The sequence below is a fragment of the Periplaneta americana genome, chromosome 2, assembly GCF_040183065.1.
Source record: "Periplaneta americana isolate PAMFEO1 chromosome 2, P.americana_PAMFEO1_priV1, whole genome shotgun sequence".
Classification (NCBI taxonomy): domain Eukaryota; kingdom Metazoa; phylum Arthropoda; class Insecta; order Blattodea; family Blattidae; genus Periplaneta; species Periplaneta americana.
Window position 1 is genome coordinate 209221727 of NC_091118.1, and position 20119 is coordinate 209241845.

The window sequence follows — 20119 nt, forward strand, 5'->3', positions numbered from 1 at the left end:
CCAGTAGCTAATGATTTCACTTGAAAGTTTATTTCACAGTCCTTGTAGATCGGGAAAATACTGTAATATTTAATTTTGTACCATTTATTAAACATTATTTTTTATTTTTTTTGTAAAGCAGTGCAAAATCGATCGTTTATGCCGAACTAAGCATTATGGTCTTACGAGTTCAGCAGGCCAAGCCGTTTGTTGTGCTATCTTCATTTGTTTTCTTCCGTTTTGAGTTCTCATTTTGTGAATAATGGGTCGTTTAACGATCGAAGACAAGATTTTCATTAAACATTTGCACCAATAAGATGATTTATCTGCCCGTCAAATTGTAAGGGACTACTCTCAGCGAGAATGGTCTGTTTCAAGTGTACAACGATTGATTAGCAAGATACGGACATGATATCGTCACAGTCTAGTATATACAGTCACGAAGCTCAATACTTACTAAATATGCAAACGTATACAGTTGAAATATGCATCCATAGATAGTTGCTCACCACCAGGATCGCTACTATCGCCTCATCACAGACCCTTTCCCTAGCAGACGATAAAATGTATTGTACTTTCGATATCGTGTTCTTTTGAAAAAATTAACACCTTCTTTCCACTATTTAAATACGAAATACATAAGGTTTATATCTTATTTTCATAAAACATATATTATATTCTATAAACTCACCTTCCTGGATCTTTCGGAAGAAGGATAACTCTAACCTATTTTTCTTACAATTTATAGTACTACAAACGTCTCCTTGTCCCATATTATTATTCAAATTATTGTATTTTAGCCATTTACAGTTATTACAACCGATAACGAACTTTTCACAAAAATGCGAAATACGGCACAGTCAATGCCTTTTCGATCTAGACCAGGCCGTAATGTTTGTTCGGGTTTTCTATTTCGGTGTATGGAGCTCAGTGAAATATTATATTATAACTTTATTGCGTATCGTTGCTAAGCTTTATTTAGAGTAATGTGTCCATAAGTTCCGTTTACTCCTTGCTGCATAATATGTTGCAGAAATAATTACAAAACTGTGTTATTTTAATGTGAAGAGAATTTTACACGTTAACATAATCTGTTCGCATCAACATAGTTTAGAATGGAAGCTATTTTGAGGTTAAAAAAAAACGAATTTATATTGTGATTTTAATTTCGCACATCTACCTTCCTTAATTGTAGACAGAAAATTTTCCATACCACTCCTATGAAATTAGTGTACGTACGATTGTGTTACTTCGTCTCTTTGGTAGTAGATAAATACAATAATTCAGTACTCAATTGTAGTATTAAAGACAGACAAATAGAATGTAACGGGTGTCATACATGACATTATCTTTAATTATAATGTATAATTGTGAATATAGGAATATAAGTTAAATATAGTAAACATAACCTGTAATTTACATATGACATAACATACATATGTAGTGGCAGGGCATTGGAGACCACTAAAATTAGACAGAAAGGGGCAACTGGTACAGTAAACATAACCTATATTTTCAACATATCTAAATATCCGTGCGATGCAACTGAAAATTATTTAATCGTGCATAAATGAATGTACAAGATTTTCGCAATATTTAATCGAAATAAAGGAATGCATTACACATACGAACAACGTAATTTTCACACCATAAATAATATTACACCTTAACTCGCAAGGAATTATGTCTGAAGTGTCTCCTAATCATTGTTTTAAATTTATTAATGCAATTACACTACGTTTTAGAGAAACATATGTTACTGTTTATGCATTCCAACTAATTTATATGGTTGAAACGCCGCCCTTCGTGATCGGGTTAAGCGAGTCACCTGGTCTGTCTATATTAAATCACAATGGCAGTGACACAGTCTATTGTTCCTAGTACTCACAGCGCTCCAAGCGGCTAGCAACTACCGCTAGATTTGCAAAAAATCACCGCAAGCTTCGTGACTGTATATAGTAGACTGTGACGTCATAGTAACTTAAGGGGTTCTACTTACCCGTGCTCTCCGTGCCGTGCACGTCGGGGCAGGCCTGGTAGCGGAGTAGAAGGCGGGACTCATCGGTGCACGAGTCCACCATGGACACAGGGTTGCTGCACTCTCCGGAGCCCCTGTTGTACGTGAACGTGAAGGGCGGGCCGCCCCTGAAGGGGCACTCCGTAGGCCCCGCGTCCGACCGAAACATGGAGTACAGCGTCGCGTCGCCCGTGATCTGCCCGCACAGGTTGTCCAGGCTGTCCCGCCTGTCGCAGTAGGCTGCAACACGCCAAACACAACTTATTACTCCTCCAAGGAACCCGTCTGTATGTTGGTGACAGCAACACAGTTGCAGGGAATCAGTACACACATAATGATAATGATAATAATAATATTTATTATTGATTTATTTAGAATATTAACGTGGAAAACAACAGCACAAGGCCTATTACAGTTTAGCACAAGATACAAAACAAAACAAAACAAAACAGAAGAAATGACGATGAGAATGAATGATATAAATGGCAGTGAGATGGAATACAATCAATGTAATAGTCATCAATAATCTTTGACCAAATGCAACAAAATAAATAGCAATATCTGACAATAATAACAAGTAAGGATATATCATGATGAACTCAAAAGGTGTATACTACACATTAACTGGATCCAAGCTTAATCCATGCAAATTAGCGTATTTTATACATCTGCAGACCGGAGAGAGAGATTTTGAATTTATATTATAAAAAATGTTATGAAATCTTAAAACCTTAGCAGGAATACGAAGACTGATATTGCTTATGAATGATTCACAATCAATATCACCCTTAATGACTTTACAAAAAAATAAATAATCAAGATCCTGACGTATAGCAAATAAACTGCAGAAGTTAAAATATTTACAGTTAATCTCATATTTATAGTCATCGGAATTTGGTAAAAATCTATAAGAACACAAGGAAATAAATTTTCTTTGAATATTCTCCAATTTAGCCGAGTCAGTGGAAGTAATGGAGTTCCATACAAGAGATGCATATACAATAATAATAATAATAATAATAATAATAATAATAATAATAATAATACTTCTACTACCACCCAAAATAATAATAATAATAATAATAATAATAATAATACTATTACTTCTACTACCACCCAAAATAACAATAATAATGATAATAATAATGATGATAAAATAATAATAATAATAATAATAATAATAATAACAATAATAATATTACTACTATTACTTCTACTACCACCCAAAATAATAATAATAATAATAATAATAATAATAATAATAATAATAATACTATTACTTCTACTACCACCCATAATAACAATAATAATGATAATAATAATGATGATAATAATAATAATACTTCTACTACCACCCAAAATAATAATAATAACAATAATAATGATAATAATAATGATAAAATAATAATAATTTTTATTTTTATTATTTTATTTTATTATTAATATTTGTGTGCTGAACAACAGCCAGAGGCCAATTATAGTTCAGCACAATACACAAACAGAAGATACAAAGGTGCAAAACAAAAATAAATAATATTATAAATAACAAAAACATACATGAATACAATTGAGTACAAACAGTAAAAACTAATAATCAAAACGAAACTAAACCTTAAAAGGATCTAAATTGTGCCCATGCAAATTGGCATATTTTATGCATCTACAGACTGGAGAAAGTGATTTTGAATAATAATAACAATAATAATATTACTACTATTACTTCTACTACCACCCAAAATAACAACAATAATAATAATAATAATAATAAACTATTTACTTATTTTATTTATTTATTTATTTAGAATATTAACACACATCAAGAAAGACAAGAAAAGGATAGGAGATTCAACTTCTAAATTATCCATACCGTAGCAAGGAAAGAATACAAAAAAAAGTTACACGGAATTGCGTTTATGCAGTTCGAGATTGTTATTGTGAGCATGGTTGGGATTGTAAGGATGTTTGGGTTTTGAAATAAAAGTTTTATATTCCATTTAATTCTTGTCTTCATATTCCCCGCATTTAAATTTAACAAGACGGGGCCTTTTCGTTAACTAATTCATAATCGCTTCTTCATTCCTTGTGGCCTACAAAAATGAGTTGTTTGAAATAGTAACTATAGTCGCATCACTGTTATTTCCGGCGTAACTCTTCCCCTTTGCTTACACCTTAGGAAGTGAAGGCTCTATAAAGTCTAGGTAGTTAGTATCGTTCGCCATTTTTGTTCTTTCGTTGCAGAGCTACCAGACGAGGAATCTATTTGCCACACCGTTAAACATTATCATGTCGTAGCTCCTATGATAATAAATCAAACGCACTTTAATTCAGCAAATAATTGAGCGGCAAATAACGTCCTCGTGTGCTTTCTGCGAACGCCAACGAAAGAGCCGAAATGGCGGGCGATTATATTAAGTATTTATCGAGGCTTAGGAAATGCATAACGTCATCGGCAGCGAATCACAGGACGCACACATTTAAATGTAGTCGACCTGTAACGTGATCGCTGGCGGAAATAAGAGCCATGGAACTAAACTAATACTTGCCAACCAACCAAATCAACCAATCAACAAATCAGATCACCTAACCAAACAAATAAATCAAGCAAATTAACTAACCAACCAAATCAAGGAACTCAATAACCAAATCAATCAATAAACCAACCATCTACATCAATCAATGAACCAACCAACCAACAAAATTAATCAAACCAATCAAATCAATCAATAAAGCAACCAGCCAATCAATTAACAAAAATGAAGTTAACCAAGCAAGATCATCGACGGACAAGTCAATCAAATTAACCAATCAACAAAACCATCTCATCAATCAGCCAAACAACCAAATCAAGCAAACAATTAATAGAACAAACCAATCAATGGCATGAACTATCCAACTAAATTTAAATTATGGTTTATTTCACGACGCTCGCAACTTCGGAAGTTATATCAGCGTCGCCGGTGTGTCGGAATTTTGTCCCGCAGAAGTTCTTTTACATGCCAGTAAATCTACTGACATAAGCCTGTCGCATTGAAACATACTTAAATGCCATCGACCTGGGCCGGGATCGAATCCGCAACCTCGAGCACAGAAGGCCAGCGTTCTACCGACTGCTCTACCCAGGTCGGCACCCATCCAACTAAAACTTTATGGTTTATTTAACGACGCTCGCAACTTCCGAGGTTATATCAGCGTCGCCGGTGTGTTGGAATTTTGTCCCGCAGGAGTTCTTTCACATGCCAGTAAATCTACTGACATGAGCCTTCGCATTTAAACATACTTAAATGTCATCGACCTGGGCCGGGATCGAACCCGCAACCTCGAGCACAGAAGGCCAGCGTTCTACCGACTGCTCTACCCAGGCCGGCACCCATCCAACTAAAAAATTATGGTTTATTTAACGACGCTCGCAACTGCAGAGGTTATATCAGCGTCGCCGGTGTGCTGGAATTTTGTCCAGCAGGAGTTATTTTACATGCCAGTAAATCTACTGACATGAACCTGTCGCATTTAAACACACTTAAATCCCATCGACCTGGGCCGGGATCGAACCCACAATCTCGAGCACAGAAGGCCAGCGCTATATCGACTGCGCTAACCAGGCCGACACCCATCAAACTAAAAAATTATGGTTCATTTAACGACGCTCGCAACTTCCGACGTTATCGATTATTATTATTATTATTATTATTATTATTATTATTATTATTATTATTATTATTATTATTATTATATTGGGTTATTTTACGACGCTGTATCAACATCTAGGTTATTTAGCGTCTGAATGAAATGAAGGTGATAATACCGGTAAAATTAGTCCGGGGTCCAGCAGCGAAAGTTACCCAGTATTTGCTGGTATTGGGTTGAGGGAAAACCCCGGAAAAAACCTCAACTAGGTATCTTGCCCCGACCGGGATTCGAACCCGGGCCACCTGGTTTCGCGGCGAGACGCGCTGACCGTTACTCCACAGGTGTGGATGACGTTATCGACTTGGACCGGGATCGAACCCGCAACCTCGAGCATAGAAGGCCAGCGCTATACCGACTGCGCTACCTAGGCGGACCCATCCAAATAAATGAACCAATTAACAACAGACCAATTACCTGCAGACTTACTAAAGGCTTTACCAACAATCAAAAATGTATTTAAAAATAGGCTTAACGACTTTACTAATAGACGGTAATTATACACAGTATTTAAAGGGTGTAAATGATATGTTGTTATTGAAGTGTTGTATCAGTGAAGAATTATGTTGTGTCAGTGAAGTGTGTTGTGTCAGTGAAGTGTGTAGTGTAAGTGAAACGTGTTCCTGTCAGTGAAGCTTTATAATTTATAGTGGCAGTGCAAAGTATTTGAACAGTGAAATGTTTTTAAAGTGTTAGTGAAAACAGGATAGAATTAGTGAAATGTGTCGTAGTTCCAGTGCAGTGAGTGAGTTGTCAGCAAAATGAGTGTAGTGCTGAAAGGTACTTGTGCAGATATGAACATATCATACTCGTGGGTTTTAGTTCGATCTTAGTTTTAAGATACAAATTAGATTTATTTCAAATATTGTTTTAACTGATCGTTTCATTTAATTTAGTACAAATTCCCTGTTGTTGTTGTTGTTGTTGTTATTGTTATTATTATTATTATTATTATTATTATTATTATTATTATTATTATTATTATAAATTATTGTTAGTATTACTTATTAGTACTTACTTACTTACTGGCTTTTAAGGAATCCGGAGGTTCATTGCCGCCCTCACATAAGCCCGCCATTGATCCCTATCCTGAGTCAGATTAATCCAGTCTCTACCATCATATCCTACCTCCCTCAAATCCATTTTAATATTATCCTCCCATCTACGTCTTGGCCTCCCCAAAGGTCTTTTTCCCTCCGGCCTCCCAAGTAACACTCTATATGCATTTCTGGATTCGCCCATATTATCATTAATTGTATTTTTAATTAATAAGTTTATTATTGTCATTATTGAGTGTAATTAGTTACCACTGCCACCGGGTATATACCCATTGCAGTGTGAACAAATACATACATACACACATACATAAAAATTCAACCAACCAAACAAACAAACCAATCAAAACAACCAACAAATTAATCAAATGAATCAACCAACCAGTCAAATGAATGAACAAATTATATATAAGTCAACCAATCCATCACGTCAATCAATCAACCAATGAAATCAATCAACCAATCAAATCAATACTCTATCATGACGTTGAATTAGAGCTCGTATTCACATGGGCTCGCGTCACAGTTCTTTCTGTACGATAGTCGTATGTTAATTATTTACTCCTATTAAGTACAGTCAACAACCAGTGTGTGCGTAACGTTGAAACATCTAATTTATATTCACGTTGGGGTGGGAAATGGCAAATTAGGTGGGGATGGAAGAGAAAAGATGTAGAATTTTTTGTCAGTTAAAAAAAAAATTCTCAAAGTAGAAATCCGACCTCTGAATTCAATTAAATCCAGACGTGTCCAGTAACGGACGTGTAATTTACTTTTCTGAAGCGAGTTCCAAAGTGACAATAATTATAAAGTAAAACGACACTCGACAATCGCAAATATATTAAAAGCAGAACATTCCATTACTTATACCATCTCTCATTTTAAACGGAGCTAAAATGACGATCAGCAAGCGAAAGAAAGATTTTAATAACAGCAGACAGGCAGGCAAGCAGGCAGGCTCTTTCTTGTAGATGTGTATTCAGCATGAAGGCGCTGAAGGGTTTCAAGAAATATTTTACACGAAAAAAGTGAAAAAAAAAAAAAAAAAAAGAAATGCGAAAGAAGATTTAACTACTCCGCTGGTAGAATCTTAATTTTGGGTGATTCAGGCGCTCCTTGCACCACTGTTACTTTTAACACCCCCCGCTCTTTGTGGGACACATTCCTTCCATCCTCAAATCTGGCGGTGCCACATTCTTGAGGTGGAGCGGGGGAAGGAGTGTGGAAGATTTTTTTCTATTAAGTCTACACGGAGGAGGGATCTTCCTCAAAGATATAAGCGAAGAAGGAAGTTCAATTCTCCGTCAGAATAAAGTCTTGCTGCAAGTAATTGAAAGATGAACGTTAATTGAGTATGCTATGCTATGCGAGTCTAAGATTCCTGTACGTTGCAGAGAGGGAGATGTTTTCCAATGTGGCGAAACTCTGTTACCATGGGTACTGCAATAAATCTTTATCCTTGAGTTTTTATGCTTATTACATTATTTACATTATGACGTCAAGTGTAATATTATAATCTAATATATAAAAGTGAATGTGGGTATGTATGTATGTTCCCTATACAAATCTACACGCTTTTACCAATATGTACCAAAGTTTGCACATTTAACCTTCATAACCAGGAGAAGAACATAGGCTATATTAAAATTGTTAAAATGGACATTAAATTAATTAAAATAGTAAAAAATAAAAATAAATACGATCAATCATTCATGTATAATACTAAAATGCAATCTTCTATAGTCAACTGTTCTTTATTATTGTCTGTTGTATTCAACATCGACTTTCATGAGGCCATGGAAAAAGCAAAACGATATAAAATAACATTGTAGATACATCATGAAGGCCAAAATCTAAACAATTCATACATTAAGTATCTTTATGCAGTCCAGAACCGTATTATGTGTTTCTCGAGATAGTTGTAGATAGTGAGCAGACTGTGTTTTATCAAACTGAATTCTTGAATTCTTTGAAATCGCAAGGATTGTCAACACATAATGTAATACTTAATATTGAATCACCAATAGTACTATTGCGAAATATTGATCCACAAAAAGTATGCAATGGAACAGGAATTGGTGTGAAAAAACTCATGCCAAACGTAACAAAAGTGATAGTATTAGTAAGCTTATTAACTGGCAAAACGAAAAGAAAAGATGCTTTTATCCCACATATTCCTATGGTAGCCAGTAACATGCCATTCGATTTTAAGCAACTGCCATTTCAGTGCGACTAGCATTCGTAATGACCGTAGTAAAATAAAGCTCAAAGATAGTCACTCAAAGTTGCAGGCATTCACTTAAAAACTCCGTGTTTTTCACATTGTCAATAAATTGCGTAACTTGCTTTCGAGTGAGCACACCTAAACATATATACACCTTTATACAAAAGAGGGAAAAACGAACTGTATGCATATCAATGATACTTTTAGCCACCGGCGTAGCTCAGTCGGCTAAGGCGCTTGCCTGCCGATCCGGAGTTGTGTTCCATCGCGGGTTCGATTCCTGCTTGGGCTGATTAACTGGTTGGGTTTTTTTCGAGGTTTTCCCCAACCATAAGGCAAATGTCAGGTAATCTATGGCGAATCCTCGGCCTCATCTCGTCAAATATCATCTCGCTATCACCAATTCCACCGACGCTAAATAACCTCGTAGTTGATACAGCGTCGTTAAATAACCAAGTAAAATAAAAAAATGATACTTTTGTCATGTTCCTAATGTAGTATGTGAATATACGTAAGCCCACTGAAAATAACACTATATTAATTCTAAAATACTTATCTTTAAAAAATATTATTGTCCGTGTGCAATAATGTGTTATTGCGAAATTCTATCCGTGTAATCATGTTGCCAGTGTAGAATGTTAAGTGTTGTGGAAAGAACAGTCACTTCATTTCTATAACATAATTATGTCTTTCAGAATATTATTATTTATGTTGACTTCTTGCCAATTATACTCTATCTGCAGTCTGTACATAAAATAAAAAGTAATAACTTATATTTTTTAATATGTTCTGAATTTGTTAGATGTAATATCTCGAGTCATATTTAAAAAGCCCGGGTATGATATAAGCGGACGTACAGCTGTCAAGGGGTAAAAAAACCTTCCAATATAAACTGAATTATACATGTATATATTGATTCTTTGGTACGACCGATAGACAGATAAATTTCGGCTCACGATGTCACCCCAACGGATTCAGACTGGGAACAAGGGAATTCCCTAATTATCGTCAGCTCTCTGAAAGCCTAATGGCCTTATCTACACCAGAATACATAAATAAACAAAACAAATAAACATATAAATTAAAAAAATAATAAATGTGAAGCACATGATAAAATCTTTTCTTCTCGGTGCCTGATTTACAACTGTTTTAAATTGAGTTAACACTGGCAGGCATTTGGTTAAGGAGTTCATTAATTCATGTAAGTGAAGTTAAGTAAAGATTCATCTTTATGGGCGAGGAGAGCTTAGTAAAGAGAATTCGTTTTGGTTGTCTATAGTTGGGTTTTCGAGATTTCCGAAAATTTAATAACCAGTTCAATTAAAAATAGAAGCAGAAAGGAAAACCCGTGCAACGCTGGGTACTTTCAGCTAGCCTAATATATAAAAGTGAATGTGGGTATGTATGTATATATGTATGTGTGTATGTTCTCTATACAAATCTACACGCTTTGACAGATATGTGCCAAAGGTTGCACATTTAACCTTCATAACCAGGAGAAAAACATAGGCTACATTAAAATTGTGCAAATGGACGTTAAATTGATTAAACAATAAAAACATTAAAATAAGCACGATCAAACATTCATGTTTAGTATTAAATTGCAATCTTCTATAGTCAATTGTTTTTTGTTATTGTCTGTTGTATTCAACATCGACTTTCACGAGGCCATGGAAATTAAATAACATTATTGATACAGCATGAAGGCTAAAGTCTAGACAACACATGCAATAAATATCTTTACGCAGTCCAGGATCATATTATGAATTTCTCGATGCAGTTGTAGATAGTAAGCAAGCTGTGTTTCATTCAACTGAATTCTTGAATTCTTTGAGACTACAAGGTTTGCTACCATATAATTGTTTTAATACTCGATTTTGAATTACCAATAGTACTATTGCGAAATATTGACCCATCAAAATCATGCAATGGAACAAGAATTTGTGTGAAAAAACTCATTCAAAACGTAGCAATAGAAATGACAATATTAACTGGGAAAACGAAACGAGAAGATGTTTTTATCTCACGTATTCCTATGATACCCACTAACATCCCTTTCGATTTTAAGTAATTGCAATTTAAGTGCGACCAGCATTTGTAATGGTACTTTATTTATAGTTTGGTTTCTTTATTATTATATTTGTATTTCTGGTGATGTGGAAGAGAAGGCCTGATGGCCTTAATTACGTCAGAATAAATAAATAAACACATATATATACAGTATATATATATATACATACAAATTAAAACACATTTGAAAGTAAGACACGTGATGAATGTTTTCTTTCGTTGCCTGATGTGCAGTTGTTTTAAATTGACTTAATCCTTTCAAGCATTTGGCTAAGAAGTTCATTAATTCATGTAAATGTAAAGACTCATCTTTATGGACGAGGAAAGCTTATTAAAGACAATTCGTTTTGGTTGTCTATAGTTGAGTTTCTGAGATTTCCGAAATGTCTAACAACCAGTTTAATTAAAAAAAAAAGAAGAAGCAAAAAGGACAACCCGGGCAAAGCCGGGTGCTTTCAGCTAGTAGTAGCTATAATTTAAAGATATTTTACGTGAGTTCTGTAATACATTAGTATAACTTGGTTTGTTTATTGTTTGGTCAACTGTCCGAAGAAAGGTTTGAAACTCACAAGTGGTACCAACATGACATCGGTTATGAGGCAACTAGGGCAGGAGATAATGGGGTAGGGTGGCCATGGTTTATATTGCTTACTAGCTGTACCCGTACGCTCCGCTGCACCCGTTAGAAATAAATATAAAGTAACTACATAATTAAAATAGGACGTTTGATCCAGGGAACATTCGTGTTTGATAGAAGGATAAATCGTTTAATATGTTACATAATTGAAATTGTATTTAAATAATTAAAATACGATCATTTTGGTCCAGAGACCACTCATTTGGTGCAATGATAATTCCTTTAACATGTTTCTTATTTCTTATTACATGCAACCATAGTTTAATGAAGATTGACATATCTTTTAGTTTTAATGTGTATACTTTATATTACTTGCTATATGGTTCCATTGACTTATGGTAATAACTTAATTTCAACCCTTGTTTTCTACGTCTTCAGTAAATGGCGCTTGGCCCACTATGGCTCTGAACCCTTCAAATAACTTAAATAGTGATACGTGATATGTAATTATATTTCTTTCTTTCGAAAATGTAAGAATTCACGATCTCCTATGTACCATTGCCATGGAATGGATAAATGTGTTTTTTCTTTGTACTCAAACATTTTATATTTTGCACATAGAAGTTACTGCAGGAGTAACAACATTATAATCTGAGGCGGTGGTGAAAATATATTGTATTGTTATTTTAAAAGTCTTGTATATCCTTAAATATCAGTCGTATAAAAATTTTGCATAGAATAAAAATGTACAGAATACCCTATCAAGTTTTCTGTGCATAATAAGCTATTTTAATCTTACCAGTCCTCGATTACTGTAATAACAAACGTTACTGTAATAACATTATAGCATTATGTCCATCTAGAGAAACTACACTTTCCAAAGGTGAAATAATAATTAATTAGACAAATCGGTTAATTTAGCTTCCGATATTACTTCATACAAACACAGATACATTCACTGTACGCTATGCTACATATCTTTCGATTGTTTTTGTCCAAGGCCCCTTATAGACGAAGTCATTTGTTTTTTATTTCATTGTACGGCCTTAGATGGCAGTTATTTTAATTTTAAAACTCATTTATCTCATTAAATATCAATCCTATCAAAATTTTTCAAAGAATAAAACTTATCGGAAATCAAGTTTAAAGAAACTTTTGTTGTGTAACATTCACACAAAAATTAATAAAAAGCGAGATATTTCAATTTATTTAATTCAGGCCCCCTTATAACCCCCTTTTAAATAAAGTATTTTGAATGCCATATAGCCTAAAATCTAAGTTACTACGAACTTAATTTATATGCCAATTTTCATCGCAATCCGTTCAGCCATTATCGCGTGAAAAGGTAACAAACATCCAGACAGACAGACAGACATAAAAACAAAAATTTCAAAAAAGCGATTTTCGGTTTCAGGATGGTTAATTATACATGATACCACCAATTATTTTTGGAAAATCGAAAATTACCAGAAAAATTTCGGCTACAGATTTATTATTAGTATAGATAAAACATATAGTACATTGTCGGGGTTTTTCTTCATAAACAAAAAAACAAAGCAACAAAATTCTGGACAGGTCTTGCCAATAAGGCTGGCCTGGCTCTCACCTGGCGGCGACACACCCGTCTTCTGTGATAGACGTCAAGATATACCACCTTGCACTACAGAGTTTCTGGGCCCGGAGGAGAAAGGCCCCGGGTCCCCTACATTCTGCCTCTCGAGAACGCAGACCTTTCCCCCTGTCATTCTCAAGAGTGTGCAAGTTGGCACAGGCGCCTCGCCTATACACAGACATCGGGCTCTGACACCGCTAGTGCCGAATGCCCAATGAGGAACACCAGCACTACCAAGGTATATGGAACATTACTTCCACTCTTTTTTTTTTTTTTTTTTTTTTTTACGGACACATAATCGGCATGCTCCGTTACTCGTGGGTAACACTACATCCCTATGATTCAGTTTCTCAAAGTCTATTGAATTTACAAATTGTAAGGAACTTTTTTTATTAATCTATTTTTTGACACTGGCCAGTTTTCCCAGGCCAGGCCTGGCTCCCTGTGTTGCAGGGGCACATTGGAGAATTCACCATCTTGAAATGGTGAAGATATGATCTTGTTTTGCCGTGTCCTGTAACTATTGCAGTAAAGTTTGGTGTGGGCCATTCCGACCGTCCAATCATTCTGTATTGTAATTCGTGTTCATATAGTACTGTTAGACAACGCATAGCGTACGCAAGAGATAAAGATTTTACAAGTGCTGCAAATTTTGGTTATCTATAAAGTACATTTCTTTCACACACGTAACGTAGCTTATATATTTTTCTATCAAATCACAATGATTTCAATGACCTAACCATATAATGAAATGTAGAGAAAAATTGCACTTAGCGTTCCTCGGTAACGGTCATACCATGTTGACAATACCAGTTCTCGTCCTATCACCGAAATCAAGCACATTCGGCGTGGTCAGTACTCGGATGGGTGACTGCTTGGTAACACCACGTGTCGTTGGCGTGTCCCGAAGTGGGTAGGCATTGCACACACACACACACAGACACACACGTACACTTTAACAATAGGCGAATATAACAAATGGTGACAATTCTGTTAGTGTTTAGGGTTCATCTATGGAATCGCCGACGAAATAATTTCCTGAGTTCCAGGGTGGGATTATTACAAGTAATTAGCAGTATCTCGAAGATAGTGAGGGTATTATTACTGAGTTCGAGCCCTGTAAATCTATTTTATTATAGGAATAAAAAATACTGGAAAAATCTAAAAACTTTTATACACAATGCACCCCTTTCGATAAATAACAGTCTGTAGTTTGATCCCAGTGAGGGCATTCCTTCCTGAGTTCTAGCCCTATAAATGTATAAATTATTACTTACTTACTTGCTTACTTACTTACTTACTGGCTTTTAAGGAACCCGCAGGTTCATTGCCGCCCTCACATAAGCCCGCCATTGGCCCCTATCCTGAGCAAGATTAATCCAGTCTCTATCATCATATCCCACCTCCCTCAAATCCATTTTAATATTATCTTCCCATCTACGTCTCGGCCTCCCCAAAGATCTTTTCCCCTCTGGCCTCCCAACTAACACTCTATATGCATTTCTGGATTCGCATATACATGCTACATGCCCTGCCCATCTCAAACCTCTAGATTTAATGTTCCTAATTATGTCAGCTGAAGGATACAATTCGTGCAGCTCTGCGTTGTGTAACTTTCTCCATTCTCCTGTAACTTCATCCCTTTTAGCCCCAAATATTTTCCTAAGAATCTTATTCTCAAAAACCCTCAATCTCTGTTCCTCTCTCAAAGTGAGAGTCCAAGTTTCACAGCCATACAAAACAACCGGTAATATAACTGTTTTATAAATTCTAACTTTCAGATATTTGGCAGCAGACTAGATGACAAAAGCTTCTCAACCGAATAATAACAGGCATTTCCCATATTTATTCTCCGTTTAATTTCCTCCCGAGTGTCATTTATATTTGTTACTGTGCTCCCACGTATTTGAATTTTTCCACCTCTTCGAAGGATAAATCTCCAATTTTTATATTTCCATTTCGTACTATATTCTGGTCATGAGACATAATCATATACTTTGTCTTTTCGGGATTTACTTCCAACCCTATGTCTTTACTTGCTTCAAGTAGAATTTCCGCGTTTTCCCAAATCGTTTGTGGATTTTCTCCTATCATATTCACGTCATCCGCATAGACAAGAAGCTGATATAACCCGTTCAATTCCAATGTATAAATTATTTTAGGTATAAAGGAATTAGTGGGAAAAATCTAAAAACTAGCATGCACAATGCACCTCTTCCTTTAAATATCAGTTTTATAATATGAATTCAGTGAGGGTATTATATCCTGAGTTCGAGCCCCGTAAATGTATAATTCTTTATTACAGGTACAAAGAATTTCTGAAAAAATCTAAAAAGTTGTATAAAGACTGCTCCTCTCCCGTTAAATACCAGTCTGTGGTTCAAATACAGTGAGGACAATATTTCCTGAATTCGAGTCGATAAAATGTGCAATTCTTTTTTATAGGTATGAAACATTGCTGGAGAAATCTTAAAACATTTATATACCGTACAATGCTTATTATTATTATTATTATTATTATTATTATTACTATTATTAATGTCATTATTAAACATGTTAAAAATTACCTCTTGAAACAGTATTGATCTCTATAACTCTTTGTAGATCTAAGTATACGCCATAGATGTAGTAACATACAAGTGACGATGATACCTTGTATTCTGGCCAACATAATATTTACGTTTCACCTTTGGGCGATAGTTTATTTAGTCACATATCACCCTATATATATATATATATATATATATATATATATATATGTATATATATGCCTACCTTTCTATATGTCTGTCTACCTGTCTGCCTACCTGCCTATCTACCTATGTACATCTATATCTATTTCTATATATCTATATCTATCTATCTGTCTGTCTGTCTGTCTATCTACCTACCTATCTACCTATCTACCTACCTTATTTACCTATGTATGTCGAACCTGTGTCCTCTCTTTACACGATCAGGCAAGCTACCCGTTACTCCACAGGCGGTGGACTATAAAATTGAATTATCTAAGTATCTAACAGTCTATTCTATCTCGTGGATGGATTTAGATTTCGGAAAAGTCTAACAACGAGGTTAATTAAAAAAAGAAGCAAAAAGGACAACCCGGGCAACGCCGGGTACTTTCAGCTAGTGTAATATAATATAATATAATATAATATAATATAATATAATATAATATAATATAATATAATATAATATAATATCTATACTAATAACAAATCTGTAGCCGAAATTTTTCTGGTAATTTTCGATTTTCCAAAAATAATTGGTCCTGACATATATAATTAACCACCCTGAAAGCAGAAATCGCTTTTTCGAAATTTTTGTTTGTATGTCTGTCTGTCTGTATGTTTGTTACCTTTTCACGCGATAATGTCTGAACGCATTTCGATGAAAATTGGAATATAAATTAAGTTCGTTGTAACTTAGATTTTAGGCTATATGGCATTCAAAATACATTATTTAAAAGGGGGTTATAAGGGGGCCTGACTTAAATAAATCAAAATATCTCGCTTATTATTGATTTTTGTGAAAAGTGTTACATAACAAAAGTTTCTTTAAAAATAATTTGCGATAAGTTTTATTACTTGAAACATTTTGATAGGACTGATATTTAATGAGATAAAAGAGTTTTAAAATTAAAATAACTGCCATGAATGAAATAAAATGAAATAAAAAACAAATGACTTCGTATATAAGAGGCCTTGGACAGCAACAATCGAAAGCTATGAAAGGTAGCATACACAGAATGTTTCTGTGTTTGTATGAAGTAATATCGGAAGCAGAAACCAGAAATCGCTTTTTTGAAATTTGTGTTTGTATGTCTGTCTGTCTGTCTGTATGTTTGTTACCTTTTCACGCGATAATGGCTGAACTCATTTCGATGAAAATTGGAATATAAATTAAGTTCGTTGTAACTTAGATTTTAGGCTATATGGCATTCAAAATACATTATTTAAAAGGGGGTTATAAGGGGGCCTGACTTAAATAAATCAAAATATCTCGCTTATTATTGATTTTTGTGAAAAGTGTTACATAACAAAAGTTTCTTTAAAAATAATTTGCGATAAGTTTTATAATTTGAAAAATTTTGATAGGACTGATATTTAATGAGATAAAAGAGTTTTAAAATTAAAATAACTGCCATGAATGAAATAAAATGAAATAAAAAACAAATGACTTCGTATATAAGAGGCCTTGGACAGCAACAATCGAAAGCTATGAAAGATAGCATACACAGAATGTTTCTGTGTTTGTATGAAGTAATATCGGAAGCTAAATTAACCGATTTGTATAATTAATTATTATTTCACCATTGGAAAGTGTAGTTTCTCTAGATGGACATAATGCTATAATGTTATTACAGTAACTTCTGATATAATAATATTAATATATAAAATTGAATGTGGGTATGTATGTATGTATGTATGTATGTATGTATGTATGTATGCATGTTCTCTATACAAATCTACATGCTTTGACCGATATTTGTCAAAGTTTGCACATTTAATCTTCATAACCCAGAGAAGAATATAGGCTACATTAAAATTGGTCAGATGGACGTTAAATTATTGAAAACAATAAAAATTAGAACGTAAAAAGGCCTTTATAATATTAAAATGGCCTCTTCTACAATCAATTGTTTTTTTATTGACGTCATCCAGTCACGTCTTCTTCCGTTGTAAAGGCGGCCATATTGTTATTGGAATATAAAATAAAATAATATTAAATTAAAACTACGTAAATGAGGGTACGATCTCTTGACTGAATGTATCATGGGCAATAATAAACAATACAAAATGACAGAAAACACATATTTGTTTAGTTTTTTATAAATTCAAAATCAAACATAATAGACAGCAAATGTTAAACTTTCATAATGCTTAAATTCAGGCGTTTAAATACATAGCTTTCTGTAGCGTATTGGTAAGATGAGTGATTATAGTGTAAGGGATCACAGGTTCGAACCTGGGATCAACTCCTCTTTTTTTTTGGATAATTTATTTACATTATTTTAGATACGTTATTTTATTTTAACCCACCATAAAGGGAGTTTTATTACATAAATAATATACCCGTAGTATTTTATTTATTGTCTCAAACAAAGTTACCATACAATTATACTGATATCTTAATATATATGGTAAACGTGAATGTGGGTATGTATGTTCTCTATACAAATCTACATGCTTTGACCGATATGTGCCAAAGTTTGCACATTTAACCTTCATAACCAGAAGAAAAACATAGGCTATATTAAAATTGTACAAATGGACGTTAAATTAATTAAAATATAAACAATAGAAATAAATCCGACCAAACATGTAATATTAAAATGCTATCTTCTATAGTCAATTGTTTTTTTATTATTGTCTGTTGTATTCAACATCGACTTTCACGAGGCCTTGGAAATTATAACACGAATAACATTGTTGGTAAACATCATGAAGACTAAAACTAGATAATTCGTAGAATAAAATAAATATCTTTACGCAGTCCATGACCGTATTATGAATTTTTCGATGCAATTATAGATAGTGAGCAGGCTGTGTTTTATCAAACTGAATTCTACAATTCTTTCAAACTACAAGGATTTCTATCACATAATTTACTTAATATTGAATAACCAGACGTACTACTGCGAAATATTAACCCACCAAAATTATGCACCAACATGAATTGGTGTGAAGAACCCATGCGAAACGTAATAGAAGTGGCAATATTAACTGGAAAAACGAAAGGATAAGATGTTTTTATCTCACGTATTGCTATGATACCCATTCTATGTAATGCAATTGCAATTGAAATTCAGTGCGACTAGCATTTGTAATGGCCATATTAAAATGAAGCTGAAGGACAGTAGCTCAAAGTTGCAGACATTTGCTTAAAAACTGCGTGTTTTTCACATCCTCGACTATATTTTGTACACAGGAGTGGGGAAAAAAATATTTTACACATATCAATGATATTTCTGTCATGTTGCTAATATAGTATGTGAATGTACATAAGTCCACTGCAATAGCATTGTATTAATTCTAAAATATACGTCTCTCAAAATATTGTTGTTCACGTCCGAAAATATGTTACTGCGAAATTCTATGTGTATAATCACGTTGCAAATGTAGTATGTTATGCGTTGTGGAAATAACAATCTCTCAGATTCTAAAATACCGCCAAGCCTATACGTCTCTCAGAATATTAGTCTTTATGTTAAAAAATTCACTTATTGCAAGTTTATATTGTATCTGTATTCTGTGTATAAAATAAGAATTAATATAATATGTTCTGAATTTGTGAGATGTAGTTTTCCAAGTCATATTTAAAAAAAAAACTGGGTATGATATAAGTGGGTGTACAGCAGTCAAGGGGTAAAAAATCTTCCAATATAAATTAAATTATATATGTATACTGTATATTGATTCGATGCTGAAACTGATCAGAAAGTGGAAAAGGAATCATATCATCGTTGGGTTTTATTTTGTTCATAATTCGATTTTTCTATTATTTTATTTTTATTTCTGGCGGTGTGGAAGAGAAGGCCTAATGGCCTTAACTACATCAGAATAAATAAATAAAAACACATATATAAATAAAAAAAAAACCTTGAACGTCAGGCACATGATGACATGTTTTCTTTTCGGTGCCTGATTTACAACTGTTTTAAATTGAGTTAACGCTGGCAGGCATTTCGCTAAGGACTTCATCAATTCATGTAAGTGACATTAAGTAAAGAATAAATCTTAGCTTAGTAAAGGCTATTCGTTTTGGTTGTCTATAGTTAGGTTTCCGAAAATGTAATAAGGAGTTTAATTAAAAACAGAAGCAAAAAGGAAAACCCGTGCAACGCCGGGTGGTTTTAGCTAGTATAATATAATATAATATAATATAATATAATATA

The 20119-nt window shown here is 33.9% G+C and overlaps 1 protein-coding gene across 1 annotated transcript in view; it reads right to left on the reverse strand.

The window, feature by feature from the left end:
• The window catches only part of LOC138695221 (uncharacterized), a 474964-nt gene that overhangs the window by 336940 nt on the left and 117905 nt on the right, over window positions 1-20119 (reverse strand). The window contains exon 2 of the mRNA XM_069819680.1: window positions 1979-2236. Coding sequence (XP_069675781.1) covers window positions 1979-2236 — 258 coding nt within the window. The remainder of the gene's footprint in view (window positions 1-1978; window positions 2237-20119) is intronic.